At 43.4% G+C, this 17,503-nt stretch overlaps 1 protein-coding gene across 1 annotated transcript in view; it reads left to right on the forward strand.

Annotated features, from left to right (window-relative positions):
• Positions 1 to 17,503, forward strand: part of LRPAP1 (LDL receptor related protein associated protein 1) — a 71,956-nt gene that overhangs the window by 31,516 nt on the left and 22,937 nt on the right. The window contains exon 5 of the mRNA XM_082256453.1: positions 17,014 to 17,169. Within this exon, the coding sequence (XP_082112579.1) occupies positions 17,014 to 17,169 (156 nt within the window). The remainder of the gene's footprint in view (positions 1 to 17,013; positions 17,170 to 17,503) is intronic.

Here is a 17,503-nt window from a genome sequence, read left to right on the forward strand (position 1 = left end):
AGAAAATAAGAAAACTTTTTTTTTTTTTTTTTTCAAAATTTTCTGTCTTTTTTTTCTTTTTTTTTTTTTGTAAGAAATAAAAAACCCAGCGATTGATTAAATACCACCAAAAGAAAGCTCTATTTGTGTGAAAAAAATGATAAAAATTTCATATGGGTACAGTGTAGCATGACCGCGCAATTGTCATTCAAAGCGTGAGAGCACTGAAAGCTGAAAATTGGCCTGGGCAGGAAGGGGGTGAAAGTGCCTGGTAGGCAAGTGGTTAAAGTAGATCTCCAGCTTTTAGTGATGTGTAAATCATTCATTTGGACCAAGCCTTCACTAACCGATGCAGCGACTGTGTGAACCGTATGACTATAATTCGCCTCAGCTGATGTGAGCCATGCCTCACAAGCAGTAGCTTGAGTGATTGATCTGCATAAGGCTGCAAAGCGATAGAAAGCAATCTCAGTGTTTAAGCAACCATCATTTGACCGTTTGAGAAATTGTCTATAAATAAAACAGTTTAGTACTGTGGCTTCCTAGAAGTGGGGTGCCCAGCCAAAGTGACTCTCAAAACACAACACAGAATCTCCAATAAGGTAAATAAGCTCCCACGAGTAACAGCTAAAGCCTTAAACGCATCATTGGAACTGGCAATTGTCCCTGTTAATGAGTCTTTGAACAGACAGGGTGTCCATGGCAGAACACCACGGAGGAAGCTGCTGCTCTCCTTAAAAAAACCTTACTGGGTGCCTGAAGTTTGGCAAACCACAATGCTACTGGAAAAATGTTTTGTGGACTGATGAAACCAAAAGTTGAATTGTTGGTGAAAAATATTCAGCACTATGTATAGTGGAGGGAACATCATGATTTGGCTTAGTTCACTGCCTCAGGGCCTGGACCTCTTGCCATCATCCGGGGAAAAATTAATTCCAACATTAACCAAAATATCCTACAGGGTAATGTCAGGGTGGCTGTTGCCAGTTGAAGCTGGGTGATGCTGCAGGTAAATGACACTAAGCATAGGAGTAAATCAACCACAGACTAGCTTCAGAAAAAAAAAAATGTGCCTGGAGTGGTCCAGTCAGAGCCCAGACCTTAACCCCATAGAGATGCTGTGGAATGACCTCTAGAGAGCCATTCACCCCAGACCTCCTACAAATGTGTCTGAGCTGAAGCAGTTTTGTAAAGTAGAATGGTCAAAAATTCCTCCTAAACAATGTGCAAGCCTGATCCCGAGCTACTGAAAGTCCTTGCTTGAAGTCCTTGCTGCCAAAGGAGGTATGGCCACCTATTAACGCCAAGGGTTCCCTTACTTTTTCCTCCGCCACTGTGAATGTTTAATTGGTGAGTTAAAATATTGTGTTATCAGCTTAGGCACATTGTGTTTTTGCTCTATTGCTGTGATCACATTTTATGGCAAACTGTGGAAAACGATTTAATTGCAAGGAGTTTACATACGTTTTCTTGTCACTCCTATTTATATTTTGCACATATTAAGGTTCTATTGATTTTATATAAGAGCAGTGCACATTATTTAATTCTCTTTTGTGTTCAGATGTTCGGGGGTTTGAACATCCATGGGCAGCTGCCATATATTGTGGGGGTTAAGATAAAGTACAGGTGTCCATGTTCTCTTACTACTTACAGTTTATACAGTGCACACAGCTGCTGCATCTTAGTGACGGTAATTGTTTCTGTGGACCAGCTTGGTCCAAATGAGCTATTTAACCACTTCAATACCAGACACTTTACTCCCTTCCTGCCCAGCAGACACACTTTGAATGACAATTACGCAACACTGTACCCTTAAATTTTTATCCTTTTTTTTTTCACACAAATAGAGCTTTCTTTTAGTGGTATTTAATCACCAGTGGGTTTTTTTAATTTTTGATCAACGAAAAAAGAAAAAAAAAATTGGGGGGGGGGGGGGAGAAACCACTTTTTTTCTTTGTTTCTGTTACATTATTTATTTCCTGAAAATAATAACCCAAATGAGTGTTTATTATTTAGTCTACAAGAAAGATTTATAGTGTGTGTGTGTGTGTGTGTGTGTGTGTGTGTGTGTAATAATTTTTTTTTTTTTTTTTTTTTTTGTGTCCTCCCAACACACTGTTACCAGAGCAATACAGTGTTACCATGGTAACACGGTACTACTCTGGGGAAGTGATCAAGATTTTTTTTTTTTCTTTTACACCTTATGATTGCAATTAATTTTATTGGTATAAGCAGCCATTTTTAATGAATTTTTTCATTCATGAATTTTTAATGAATCTGGTTTGTGCAGTGTCTTTTGTTCTGATTAGCTGAGATTGGCTTAGGTTAATCACATGGTACAGAGGGGCTGCGATTGGCCCTGTCTGTACTATGTGATCTCTGTGTCTAATCACAGCTAGAAACCCAATTGTATTCAATGGATGCTATCTATTGTTTACAACTGTCATGTGATCTGCTGTGATTGGTCACAACGATCACATGGTACTGAGAGTGGACTGGTACAGTGATCAGTCATTAGCTGTGTCTGGTGGACACAGCTGATAATGACAGATCGCGCCGCTGTGCAGCCCAGCGAGAGGCCCGTTCTGGGAAGACGTCCTATGATGTCCTCCTAGAACAGTAGGGTTCCTGCCTGAACGTCAATTTGCCCGTACGGGAAGCAGTAAAACCTCACTAAAAACTGGTAGATCTACTTTAAAGGCATTGAAAGGCAGAAGGTTTTTTTATATTTATGCATTAAGATAAAAAAACGTGTGCAGCAGCTCCCCCCGGCCCCCCTTACACTTACCTAAGGGTTACTCTGTCTAGCGATGTCCATGAGTGTCCCAGCCGTCCGAGATTCTCCCTCCTTTTTGGCTTAGACACAGCAGTGGTGCCATTTGCTGCCGCTGCTGTCAATCAAAGTCAGCTAGCCAATCAGGAGAGGGAGGCGGGGCTCCGTGTCTGAATGTATACAGGGAGCTGTGACTCTGCTCAGGTGCCCCCACAGTAAGCTGCTTGCTGTGGGGGCACTGAACAGGAGAGAGGGGCCAGGAGAGCAGAAGAGGAGGATAAGGCTGCTCTGTGCAACTCCACTGCAACAGAGCAGGTAAGCACATAATATATATGTTATTTTTTATAAGAAAAAAACAGACTTTACAATCGATTTTAATGCCTGGTCACTTGAAACTGGATTGATTCAGCTTTAGTGTTGTCTAGTATGTTTTTCTCGCAGTTGGAGAAAAGTAGCTTCCATTTGAGATTAAATACAACCTGAGAACAAAATAGCTGTGAAACTAAAGTGGACCTGTTTTAGTATGTATACTTTTCCAGTACAGTCCCGTAGAGAACTTTGAATCCAATCCTTGCTTTTAAGTCAATCTGAACAGAGAACTTCCACAATGCGGTTTCAAGCAGTGCTTTTTTTTTTAAGTAGAATTTATTGAAAAAAAAAATTCTCGAACAGTACAGAAGTACAACAGTGTGTCAAAAAACATTTTAGATTGGTAACAGTAGGCTCTGTGTCGCACAACTATGGCTAACAAAGTATCAGGGGGTATAACAGAGGCGTAAGGGGTGGTAAAGAAGGGGGAGGGAGGAGAATAAGCAAGAAGAAAGAGGGGTGACAGATTTAGATATCGAAATATAAGGGGGACCCAAAAGAATAAGGTCAGGTTTTATTTCAGTCATTAGAGCAATACATATGAATACGGTTAAGGATGGATGGGTCTGAGAGAGTATAAGGGGGGGGCACTTGGGAGCCAACACTAATGGGCGAAAGGAGAGGTTGCTACGTAGGGGCAGTAGGGTAATCAAGTGTCCATGGGAAAAGGTTCTCTATCCACCCAAGTCGAGGGCCCGAGCTGAGAAATGGGTGAAGCCATTGTTTTGAAAGTCGGCATCATGGGAGGGCCACGCTTTGGTGGCAAAGAGTTGCCATTTGAGCTCGTAACGGGTTTTGGATGGTGCATGTTTGAAATCCGTGTTTAAGGTAATCCTTCTGAAGAAGAGCACGCAGTTCCTTTGTAAGCTGTCCGATGGTTTGGGCTGAAGGTTGGATCCAATTAGTAAGAATAATTTAAATGAGGGGGTTTGTGGCGCGCTTCAGAAGTGAATTGAACTCAAAAAACATTCATTATAACTAAAGTATAATAGAATACGTTTGTAGTGTACGGATAAATAAGGTGCTGTTTTTAAATGATTCCGTATCCTTGCAACTGTGAATATGTTGTGCTTCAATAACAATTGTGATTAAATAAATAAACAAGTATTCCAATCTATAAAGTGCTAAACAAGTATTCCAGTTTATAAGGTGCTAGGTGCTGTAACTCTTCAATAAATACAAATATTGCCAACAAAGTCTTTAAAACTCCTTTAAATCGAAAAAGTGTGATGCTAGTGAATGTCTGTTTATTCCAAACCACCACAGAAAAAATATTCAACTTAAATCACAAGGTGCTTCCGTGCAAACAAAGGTGCTGTGACTTGCTCCTCCACCAGGTGTCACTTCTAGGTGCTCTAAACTCTCACCTTAATGATGTGTATAAATCGCCTGTGTATATATATCTATCCCCCGGTTTGGTGCTCCACGGCTCGCGTATCCTATCTCAAGGGTCTTATCCGTGGTCCCGGGATACCTCTAAGGGTCCATATTGGGGTGCTTTTGTCCTAAGGAATCCTTAACTGCTGTCACGACCTCGGGCTCATCAAACACAAAGGGCCATCATGGTGCATGCACCCTGTGGGGCCTAATGTACATTTGTTAATCCACCAAATGGCTTTCTGTGTACATGGGATGCCCCAGATCCTGGGTGCATGCATAACCAGAGGCTTCGAGTTCCTCTACTTAAGCCTGTCCCCACCATTCAGCATTCTAATGCAGGCGAAGTAGCAGCCAGTAGACTGTTGAATGATGCAGGTGTGGCTTACAATGCCTTGAAAAAGTATTCATACCCCTTGAAATTTTCCACACCTTGTCATGTTACAACCAAAAACGTAAATGTTTTATGTGATAGACCAAAACCAAAGTGGCACACAATTGTGAATAAGGAAATAAATATCTGAAAAGTATGGCGTGCATTTATATTCGGCCCCCTTTACACTCATACCCATAACTAAAATCTAGTGGAACCAATTGCCTTCAGACATCACCTAATTAGTAAATAGAGTCCATCTGTGTGTAGTGAAAATCTTCTGTCCTTCTCTTATATATAAAATACTTTTTTATTAATTTTCAGCAGTGAAAAATACAAAAATACATTTCGATGGGGGGAAAAATGTTTTGCTGTAACTATCTCCCCTACCTGTGATCCCTCCCTCATCCTCCCTCCCCACTTCTTTTGCTCTTCTATTCCTTTAATGTGTCTTCTCCTACTTATCCATTACCAACCTCCTCTGTCGCACCCTTAAGCTGGATACACACTATCCAACTTTTGTGGTTAGATTTCCTTCAGATTTACCTTTTCTATGTAGTGCAAGGGCCTGCCAGATTGCATGCAAATTGAAAGTGTTTAGGTTTGACCTTGTATTATATGGTTTTGGTAAGTCTAAAGGAAAAAGTCTTCAGAAAATCTTATAGTGTGTATGGCCCATTAATCTACCCATACTTCTGTATATTTATTAGTCTTTTTGAAGTCTGCTCATTTTCTCCATTTATTTAAAAAGCTTGTGTTTTCCTTAACCACTTAAGCCCCGGAAGATTTTACCCCCATTCCGACCAGGGGGTATTTTGCGATTCGGCACTGCGTGAATTTAACGCACAATTGCGCGGTCGTGCGACGCTGTACCTAAACGAATTTGACGTCCTTTTTTTCCCACAAACAGAGCTTTCTTTTGGTGGTATTTGATCACCTGTGCGATTTTTTGATCACGCGCTATAAACAAAAAAAGAGCGTCAATTTTGCAAAAATAACAATATTTTTCACATTTTTTTTATATGAAATTCCCCCCAAAAAAAATGTAAAAATCAAAATTTTTAAAAAATTTCGGCCAATTTGTTTTATGCTACCTATGTTTGGTAAAAAAAATCGCAAAAAGCGTATTTTGATTGGTTTGCGCAAAAGTTATCGCGTTTACTAACAAAGGGAAAGATTTTTGTCATTTTTGTTGTTTTTTTTTTTTAACGCGTAATGGCGGCGATCTGCGATTTTTTTTTTTTTTTGCGGTACTGCGACATTGGGGCGGACAGATCGGACCCTTGACTGACATTTTTGACACTTTTGGGGTTACCAGTGACATTTCTACAGTAATCAGTGCTATACATATGCACTGTTACTGTAAAAATACACTGGTAGTGAAGGGGTTAACTTTATTTGGAAGGGAGGGGCTGTGTGTGTCCCTAGGGGCGTGGTTTCTACTGTGATTGGCTGTGGCTCTAGCTGTAAGGACACTGATCAACGGATCTACATACCAGATCCGTTTTATCAGTGTCTTTGCAGCGAGGAGAATGACAGGCAGTTTGTTTACACAAGCTGCCTGACATTCTCCCTCTCCCCCGCCGATCGCCGAGTGGCCGGCGGACATCGGGTCCGCTGGTCACACGCGCGGGGGGGTCCGTGACCACGCGGGAGCGGGAGCGCGCCTCCGGGGGCGCGCGCTCGCTCCCTAGACCCTCACAAGCAAGCAACGTAGCCCTATGTTAGTTTGCCTGTGAGGGGCTGACCGCCGACGTAGATAGTCGTGCGGCGGTCGGCAAGTGGTTAATACCGTCCCCAGCTACCCCTCCCCTATCCCATGACTTCTCAATTAACCTCTCCATTCCCCACCTCCCTACCACTGTGTTTGGCATGATGTAAATTTGACCCACTCCGTGGTCCTGAAGTAGTTGATGTTCACTCTTGGGCACTCCTTGCCCTCCTACTCCTTTACATTTTGGATGATGCTTTACTAGCGCGCTCATTGACCTTGTTCTCCCTGTCTAGGGTAAAGAGGACGGGGCCCAGCTAAATTGCCATCCAATGTTCTCTGGCACCTTCCATTTCCCCACCCGCCCCCACCTGTGTGTAATTTAATCACTGTATAAATACAACTGTTCTGTGAAGCCCTCAGAGGTTAGAGAACCTTAGTGAACAAAAAGCCCATGGTAACCCTGGAGGAGCTGCAGAGATGCACAGCTCAGGTGAGAGAACAGGACAATGATTAGTCATGCACTCCACAAATCTGGCTCTTCTGGAAGAGTGACAAGAAGAAAGCCATTGTTTGACAGAAAGCCATAAGAAGTTCAGTTTGCAGTTTGAGAAGCCATGTGGGGGCCACAGCAAACATGCGAAAGAAGGTGCTCTGGTCAGATGAAACCAAAATTGAACTTTCTCTATTGTTCATCGACAGACGCAGCCTCATCTGCATGAGTTGAGTGGGTTTATGCTCCTCACATCAGAAGTAGTCTAGGCAGGAAAATTTGAATACACGCCCAGAGGGCTGCCCCTCCAGGCATAAACCCCTACTGCACAACCCATCACATTAGTTTAGTTTAAAAGCAGTGACCTAGACTACTCCTGATGGGAGGAGCATAAACCCACTCAGCTCATGGAGATGCGACTGCGTCTGTCGATGGACATCAGAAATTTTTTTTTTACGGTAAGATCTTACAAAAATCGTATTTTTTTTGGCCTAAAGGCAAATAACTAGCAGAAAACGAACACTGCACATCACCCTGAACCCACCCTCCCCGCTGTGAAACATGGTGGTGGCAGCAGGGAAGCTGTTCAGACTTGATGAGAAGATGGATGTAGCAAAATACAGGACAATCTTAGAAGAAAACCTGTCTGCTAAAGACTTTCAGCAGGACAATGACCCTAAACATACAGCCAGAGCTACAATAGAATGGTTTAGATCAGGGGTCTTCAAACTATGGCCCTCCAAGTTGTTCAGGAACTACAATTCCCATCATGCCTAGTCATGTCTTGGAATGTCAGTTTTACAATGCCTTGTGGGATGTGTAGTTCTGCAACAGCTGGAGGGCCGTAGTTTGAGGATCCCTGGTTTAGATCAAAGTATATTCATGTGTTAGAATGGCCCAGTCAAAGACCAGACCTAAATCCATTTGAAAATATGTGGAAAATTGCTGTTCAAATGCTCTCCATCCAATCTGACAGAGCTTGAACTATTTTGCAAAGCATAATGAGCAAAAATGTCACTCTCTAGATGTGCAAAGCTGGTAGAGACATCCCCAAAAAGACTTGCAGCTGTAATTGCAGTGGGGGGCTGAATAGAAATGCACACCACACTTTTCATATATTTGTAAAAAATGTTGAAAACCATTTATCATTTTCCTTTCGCTTCACAATTATGTGCCACTTTGTTAGTCTATCACATAAAATCCCAATAAAATACATTTACATTTTTATAGTTGTAACATGGCAAAAAAATTGGAAAATTGTTAAGCGGATATGAATACTTTTTCAAGGCACTGTATTTGGATGGTAAAACAAAAAAAGTAAGTTCTGAGAAGGCAAAAAGTTAAACCCCCGGGGGAAGATTTAATCCTGCAGTAGTTTTTATCTGTCGTTCAATAACTAGTATTGACTCCGACACCTTTTCTGTGAGTCTTTCAGATTTGTACCGTTTTTATTAATCTCCTCACTCGGCTCTCAGGCTCAGATTTGAAGATGGCCTTTGTAATAAACGTACAGTAGCTGCACGTGCCAGAGTGTGTTTTTTGTTTTTTCTTGTTTGGCCTGCGTATCAGACTTGTTGGAGAATTGTCAATACTGAGACGATTAAGAGTAGGGCGGAAAGCTTTCACAGGAGGTTCACACACGGCGCTCCAGGCACTACAGAACACTGGCTCAGGAAAAGATCTTGGTGTTTGCTGGAGGATTTCAGGGAAATTACAGTCGCCCTTTTCAGGTTGAGGTGCAGGTGATGATGACAAAGTAAAGGTCTGTAAGAGGTTCTGGATAAGCCGCTGGCAAATGTATGGTTCCAGTCTAATCCGTAACCTTAACTGACATTTGTTTTGCAGAGAAACGGATAACAAATAGCAACATGAGACCTCTAAACAAAGTGCGGAGCTCTCCTTTCATGACAATAGATGGGATTTTCTTCTTGAAGCTATGTGCCCTAGTACTTCAATAATCAGCATGTAGTTGTCACTTGCACGTTGTAATAAATTTATGTTAAGTACCCTATTTAAAGTGAACCTGTGATAATAGCAATATGGGTACAGCCACGGTGGAATCATTTCAGTAAGATAATCTGATTTGGAGAACCTTGTAATTATAGATTTGGCCTGACTGGCTCCTAAATTCGTTAATGTATTTGCCAATTAATCGCACTTATCCTTTCTGCATCTTTGCCCTAATCTTAATGCATTAAGGTAAGAAACCTAGAGCCTTTAGAACCACTTTAAGTCAGAGCAAAAATAATAGGTGCAGTTTGTCTTGAAATCACAGCCCGCACTGGAACAGAGGTTCCCAGTACAAGTGTGATTTCCAGTGCAGGCAGTGTGCCAATTGGAATTAATGGCACTCGCCTTTCTCTGGGTGGGTGGTTGGGTCTGCCGGTATGTACAGTGCCTTGCGAAAGTATTCGGCCCCCTTGAACTTTGCGACCTTTTGCCACATTTCAGGCTTCAAACATAAAGATATAAATGCACCTGCACTGTGATAGTCTCAGAGGTCCGTTTAAAGCGCAGAGAGCATCATGAAGAACAAGGAACACACCAGGCAGGTCCGAGATACTGTTGTGGAGAAGATTAAAGCTGGATTTGGATACAAAAAGATTTCCCAAGCTTTAAAGATCCCAAGGAGCACTGTGCAAGCGATAATATTGAAATGGAAGGAGTATCAGACCACTGCAATTCTACGAAGACCTGGCCGTCCCTCTAAACTTTCAGCTTATACAAGGAGAAGACTGATCAGAGATGCAGCCAAGAGGCCCATGATCACTCTGGATGAACTGCAGAGATCTACAGCTGAGGTGGGAGACTCTGTCCATAGGACAACAATCAGTCGTATACTGCACAAATCTGGCCTTTATGGAAGAGTGGCAAGAAGAAAGCCATTTCTTAAAAGATATCCATAAAAAGTGTTGTTTAAAGTTTGCCACAAGCCACCTGGGAGACACACCAAACATGTGGAAGAAGGTGCTCTGGTCAGATGAAACCAAAATCGAACTTTTTGGCAACAATGCAAAACGTTATGTTTGGCGTAAAAGCAACACAGCTTATCACCCTAAACACGCCATCCCCACTGTCAAACATGGTGGTGGCAGCATCATGGTTTGGGCCTGCTTTTCTTCAGCAGGGACAGGGAAGATGGTTAAAATTGATGGGAAGATGGATGGAGCCAAATACAGGACCATTCTGGAAGAAGACCTGATGGAGTCTGCAAAAGACCTGAGACTGGGACGGAGATTTGTCTTCCAAAAAGACAATGATCCAAAACAAAAAAGCAACATCTACAATGGAATGGTTCACAAATAAACATATCCAGGTGTTAGAATGGCCAAGTCAAAGTCCAGACCTGAATCCAATCGAGAATCTGTGGAAAGAACTGAAAACTGCTGTTCACAAACGCTCTCCATCCAACCTCACTGAGCTCAAGCTGTTTTGCAAGGAGGAATGGGCAAAAATGTCAGTCTCTCGATGTGCAAAACTGATAGAGACATACCCCAAGCGACTTACAGCTGTAATCGCAGCAAAAGGTGGCGCTACAAAGTATTAACTTAAGAGGACTCAATAATTTTGCACGCCCAATTTTTCAGTTTTTTATTTGTTAAAGTTTGAAATATCCAATAAATTTTGTTCCACTTCATGATTGTGTCCCACTTGTTGATTCTTCACAAAAATTTACAGTTTTATATCTATGTTTGATGCCTGAAATGTGGCAAAAGGTCGAAAAGTTCCAGGGGGCCGAATACTTTTGCAAGGCACTGTATGTATGTATGTATGTATGTATGTATGTATGTATGCAGGTCCCGCAGGAGCATCACTCACACAGATGTGAACCTAGCCTGAACTAAAAGCAACTTTTTTTTTTTTTTTTTCTTTCATTTGATGATTTATAATCTATTGGGGATTTCCTGTCTCACAACCAAAACCGGATGTGCGAGGTAATTCCTCCAAAGTGAGGGAGCCCCTGGTTGTCATCAGGACCGGTGTCACCAATGGAATGTTTTCCCCCTCTATTACTGTTCGAGAGGCAATCCAATATTTAGTATTTATTTTCATTCTCTGGGACAATGGTAAATAGGGTAAATCTCCCTACTCCACTCCACTGTATCCAAAAATAATAAAAGGGTTTGCTGTTATTTTTATACATTAATCTGTAATCTAACAACATGAGAACCTTTTGACAGAACTTTTTTCTCGATCGTCCGTTGACAGACGCAGCTCTCATACTTCTTATCCATTGGGTTATGCTGCCCCCTGCAGAAGTAGTACTAGGCAGGGAAAAAAGCTATTCACCACGCCCACGGGGCTGTTCCTATAGGCATAACCCCACACACCCTGCTCCAGCAAATAGGCATAACCCCACACACCCTGCTCCAGCAAAACAGGTTGCTTCTGACTAGTGAAGGAGTAGGAACTAGGTTTCCTGCTGGGACTTCGGTCTCAGGTTTTTTTTTTTTTATTCTTTTAAAAAGATTGTTTTATTTTATCTTTACTCACTTTGCTAGTTAGTGTTCAGGGGGATCCTCCTGGTGATCTGCAAGCAATGCCGGCTGAGGTTTCGCACTGGATAATCTAGATCCTTGCCTTGCCACGACGGAGGCCCTTTTTGAATGGGGACGAGCCTGCGAGTGGATGCCTCGCTGGGATGAGACGACCTGGAATGCCCTGTTTTTGTGTCAGACAGTTACGGAATGGGTGACGGTTCTAAAAGGGAACTTGGATCCTGACATAGTTCCCCCATAAATAATGGAACTTTTGGACCAGATGGCCCAGGCCCTGATGTTTCAGTGTGATGCGTCCTTAGATGTGGCTCCCCTGGTTGCCAGAGTGTTGGCTGTGGGGATTGCCTTGAGACACATGGTTTGGCTGAAGAGCTGGTCCGCTGACCAGGCTTCCAAGAAGGTCTTAACAGATCTTTCTTTTCTGGGAGAGCGATTATTTGGGGACTCGCTGGATGAGTTATTTAAGGGTCTGACTGGTGGGAAGAGTACTCCTCAATCCTCCAATGGTAAAGCACCCCGTAATAAGCAGGGACCTTCCTTCACCGCTCATAGACTGTTTGTTTGTTTTTTTTCTTGCCTCCGGGGCGCAAGACAAAGGTAAGCCGTTCAGAGCTTCTGGAGGGACTAAGAAGCCCTGAGGCAAGCCCAAGACCAGTCAGCTCGGTTCTGCGGACAAGTCCTCTTCAGCATGAAGGGGCGCCCTCACCTGTTTCTGGGGTGGGGGGATGTCTGCTCTTCTTTCAGGACCCCTGGATTTCCTTCGTTCATGTCAAATGGGTTCATGAACTGATTTTGTTCTGGGAACAAGATCGAATTTTGGTCCCAGCTGGGGGACAGGTTTTTTTCAGGTCAAATCTTCACCTGTCTTCGGATCGTTTGAATCTCCGGGAGGCTGTGCAGGATCTCCTTGCTCAAGGAGTGATTTGCCAGTTCCTCCGCAGGAACGCTTTCAAGGTTTCTATTCAAACCTGTTCACGGTGCCCAGAAAAGAGGGCAAGGTGCATCCAATCCTGGATCTCAAGGCTCTGGATCGCTTTGTGCGGGTGCAGATGTTTCCAATGGAATCCATTTGGCCGGTGGTGGCATCTTTGAATTAGAGGGATTTTCTGGCCTCCATCGATTTTAAAGATGCGTATTTGCATGTGCCCATCTTCGAGGGACACCAGCGATTCCTCTGCTTTGCGGTGGCAGAGGAGCATTTTCAATTTGTGGCATTACCCTTTGGTCTCACCTCCGCTCCCAGAGTTTTTACCAAGGTTCGGGCCCCGGTGTTGGCCTTGTTGCATCAGAGAGTGATTGCAATCTTGGGATATCTGGACAATCTCCTGTTACGAGCAGATTCACTCGGATCTGTTGAGCGACCTCTCAATTACAGTTCAGACCCTTCAGGAATTCGGGTGGACGATCAATTTTAAAAAATCTGCTATGACGCCCTCCATACGGGTGACTTATCTGGGGCTAACTTTAGACTCAGCCCTGGTGAAGGTCTTTCTTCCATTGGATAAACTTCAGAAGTTGCAAGGGGCGATCAGGTTGCTGTTGGAAACCGATCGGTCTTCCCTACGGACTTGCATGAGAGCCCTGGGTCTAATGGTATCGACCTTCGAGGCAGTTCCATTTGCTCATTCTCACTCGAGGCCTCTGCAAAAAGAGATTCTTGCAAAATGGAACAGGGATCGTTGGACCAGAAGATAAGTTTGAGCCATCTCACGAGGTTGGCTCTACCCTGGTGGATTCAGTCACCAGCATTGTGTCAGGGCAAGTCTTTCCTGACGCTGTTCTGGACAGTGGTCGTCACGGACACCAACCTTTCAGGCTGGGGTGGAGTGACGGGGGAGCTCAGTGCCCAGGGGACTTGGTCGACAGAGGGGTCTTCCTTGCCGATCAATATTCTGGAGCTCAGAGCAATCAAGATTTGCCTGTTTCACTGGACGAGTCGGCTACACGGCTCTCCGGTTCAGATGCAATCGGACAATGCCACGGCTGTGGCTTGCATCGATCCTCAAGGGGGCACCAAGAGTGTTCTTGTGGCCAAGGAGGTGGCCGAGATTCTGGTATGGGCAGAAGACAATTTTTTTCCGGCTCTTTCCTCAGTCCACATTCCGGGTATGGAGAATTGGCAAGCGGATTACCTGAATCGTCAGGTGCTGCATCCTGGATCAAGGGCAATGGTCCCTTCATCCGGAGGTGTTTCATCTCCTGTGTGTCCGGTGGGGGACTCCAGAGCTGGATCTGTTTGTGTCTCGCCTCAAAAGGAAAGTCCAGAGGTTTGTGGCCAGGTCTCGGGATCCTCTGGCTGACGCCACAGACGCTTTGGTGGCTCCTTGGAGCCAGTATTGGCTGACTTATGCCTTCCCTCCGCTCAAACTCCTACCTTGCTTTCTTCTCAGAATAGTGGTGGAAGGAATTCCAGTTGTTCTGGTGGCCCCAGACTGGCTCGTCGGTCTTGGTACACAGACCTAGTAAAAATGGTCGTCGATCCTCTGTGGAGACTTCCTCTGCGGGAGGATCTGCTGTCCCAGGGACCGAATCTTCCATCCTGCTTTACGGTCGTTGGCTTTAAGGGCATGGCTGTTGAAAGTGAGGTGTTGAGGGGTAGAATTCTTTCTGACTCTGTGATTCCTACACTTTTGAAGGCCAGGAAGTCGAAGTCCAGGAAGATCTATCATCGTGCGTGGAAATCGTACATTTCCTTGTGTGAATAGCTGCAGCTGCACCCTCGCTTGTTTTCTATAGCTAGGGTTTTGGCCTTTTTACAAAAGGGGTTAAGCAGCGGTTGGCTTTGGGCACTATCAAGGGTCAAGTGTCGGCCTTGGCCATTTACTTCCAACCTCCGTTGGCTGCTAATGCCCTGATTTGCACTTTTTATTCAGGGGGTGCGTCATTTGGCTCCTCCGAGGAGATCTCTGTTGCCTCCGTGGGATCTCAATCTAGTTTTGTCAGTTCTTGAAAAGCCTTCTTTTGAGAACATTAGGCAGATTTCTCTGCTTTCTTTGTTACAGAAGGTTGCTTTTTTGGTGGCAATTACTTCTGCTTGCAGAGTGTCTTAGTTGGCGGCACTGTCCTGTCGTTCGCCTTATTTGGTGGTCCACCTAATACATCTTCTTCCTAAGGTGGTGTCGGATTTTTAGCTCAATGAAGACATTCTGTTGCCTTATGTCCTAAGCCTAAGCATCCCAAAGAAAATTGCCTTGCACTCTCTGGATGTGGTTCGGGCGATAAGTTTATCTGACGGTACTTGAGACTTTTAGGAGATCAGACTCGCTTTTTGTTCTTACCGAAGGACCCAAAAGGTTTGGCTGCGTCTGCCACGACCATATCCAGGTGGATCAGGCAGACTTATGTTCAGCCTTATTCACTGAAGGGTCAGGTTCCTCCTTTCCCTGTGAAGGCTCATTCTACTAGAGCGCTTGGTCTTTTCACCATCAGGCCTCAGTAGTGCAAGTTTGTAAAGCAGCGACTTGGTTGTCTGTGCACACTTTTTTACAAAATTCTACAAGGTAGATTTTTTGGCCTCTTCGGATGCTTCCTTTGGCCGCAAGGTTTTGCAGGCTGCTGTTTCATAAGAGAATTGTTTATTTCTCTTTTAGGGGTTTTTTCTTTCATGGGTGAGCTCCTGTTTGTTTCTGGTTGAGCTTCATGTTACCCAGTTGGCTAAGTTTAACCTTTGGAGTTTGTTTACTATCTGGTTGCGTTCTCCCCACCCCTCATGCCTACACTGCTTTGGGACATCCCAATGGATAAGAAGTATGAGAGCTGCGTCTGTCAATGGACGATTTTTGTAAGAACTTACCGTAAAATCCTTTTCTCTTGAGTCCATTGACAGACGCAGCACCCGCCCCTCTGATATGGGGATGGTTTTGTGTCTTCTTTCACTGCTTGCAATGAAACTGTTTTGCTGGAGCAGGGTGTGTGGGGTTATGCCTTTAGGGACAGCCCCGTGGGCGTGGTGAATGTTTTTTTTTCCTGCCTGGTACTACTCCTGCAGGGGGCAGCATAACCCAATGGATAAGAAGTATGAGAGCTGTGTCTGTCAATGAACGATAGAGAAAAGGATTTTATGATAAGTTCTTTCAAAAATCCTTTTTTTTTTTTTTTTTTTTTTTTTTCAAATATTTTTATTGTAAATTGGAAATTTTCAAGCCTGAAACAGAAAGGGGTGGATTTACAAAGCTTGTATCTAACTCCCTACCAATGTTTTCTTTTACTGCATTGATATTATGTCTTTGTACCTAAATATCATGCAGTTTTTTAGTTACATTAACATATATGTAAATATGGAACTATTACCAAACTATTCATTTATAGTGGAAGCATGTATGAGTAATTTGTGTTTAACTTGTATAACCAATTAATCTGTATAGAAGATCTATTATGAAAAATATAGAAACAGAAAAGAGAGAAATAAAAGGATTTTTTTTTTTTTTTTTTAGTTTTCTAGCAGTAAGGCCCGCTTCACATTTGTACAACTTGTCCTGCAACTTGTGTTGTATAGTCACATGACAAGTTGTACCCCATGATTTGCAATGAGTATGGTTCATATCTGTGCGGCTTCAAGTCTCAAAGACTTTACAGTAGTTCCTGCTCTACTTTGGTCTGACTTTGATGTGTTTTTTTTAGGTCAGACAAGTGTGAAAGGGGCCTAACAGTTGTTCATCGATCGTATTGTGGTTCACTATGTTGAAAGTCCTTGGAATTTCCGCAGACGCTTGGTGGAGAAAAATTGTTGATACTAGGAATCTTTTGGTTGAATGCTTAAGTTGGGTACACGCGGGCCAAATTTCGGGAGACAACGGCCAGTTAAGAAAAAAAAAAACACAGAACGTTCAGTTCTTGTGTATGTTCAGCCAGCTTCTGTCGGACATGCATGCTGGAAAACCAGCATTCGACCGAATCCCAATCAGCGCTCTCAGCCAATGGCGAAGCGTGCTGATCAGAGTGTTCTAGTGGGGGGGGCCCTCCCCTATCAGAACACAACAGCGCAGCGAGGGAGATCGCTGAACTAACGTTGGATGGTTAGTACAGTGACTCTGATCGGAGCTGACCCGTTTTTTTTTTTTTCGTTTAACCCGTTGGGTGGAAAGAAAAAAAACGAATAGTGTGTACCCGGCTTTAGTTTGCCTAGAGAATTATTCATATTTGCTTTAATGTACCATTCAGTATAAATAAATGGTGTCATCAGTTTGGATATTTCCAAGTTGGAAAATGAATGTTCCATAAATCTTTACCATTGGCTAAAGAAACCTTTTGTAGAGTTAAGTGCTTGTGTTATGTCCAGCGTTTCCATATACATCAAGGATTTCAGTTCCTTTTTCACCGTAGGTGATTTATAGGCGATTGACAGGATTTTTAACAAATAATCTAAACTGTTAAATGTAAGTTGCAGAGAGTAAGCTGTATATAAAGAGTGTAAATGTATATTATTATTTAAATTAACAGAGGTCCACAAAAATGTTATCAACCCAGATGAACATGAGCTGAAAACCGACTTCTTGCACAGCAAACATGCAGATCTTAAAGAGAAACTCCACAGCATCAACCACGGATTTGAGCGTCTGCGGAAACTGAGCCATGAAGGATATGCTGGTGGAAGAGGTACATCCCAGGGTTAAATATGGAGCTTCATGCAGAAGCCATTCTTCCTTCTCCATTGTCCATCACATAACAACTCTCTTTTTAACTGCTTTGGCACCAGAGCAATTTTTCTTTTCTCTTACGTCCTCCGACAGTCGCCGCCTCTTCATATTCGTCACATATGGGTATTAGACTTTGCTCCGAAGGAGTAGCTAGGCAACAGAATATGTTAACAATAAAGCTTTAACATATCCCACCCTCAAGGGGTGGTCCCCTCAGTCAATACCCTCCTACTTCCTGCAACCATATCTCAGTTTTAATGTCTAGCTTGTCAGGAGTGGCTGGCTCTCTCTGT

The sequence above is a fragment of the Pelophylax lessonae genome (assembly GCF_965119305.1).
Source record: "Pelophylax lessonae genome assembly, chromosome: 1".
Lineage (NCBI taxonomy): Eukaryota > Metazoa > Chordata > Amphibia > Anura > Ranidae > Pelophylax > Pelophylax lessonae.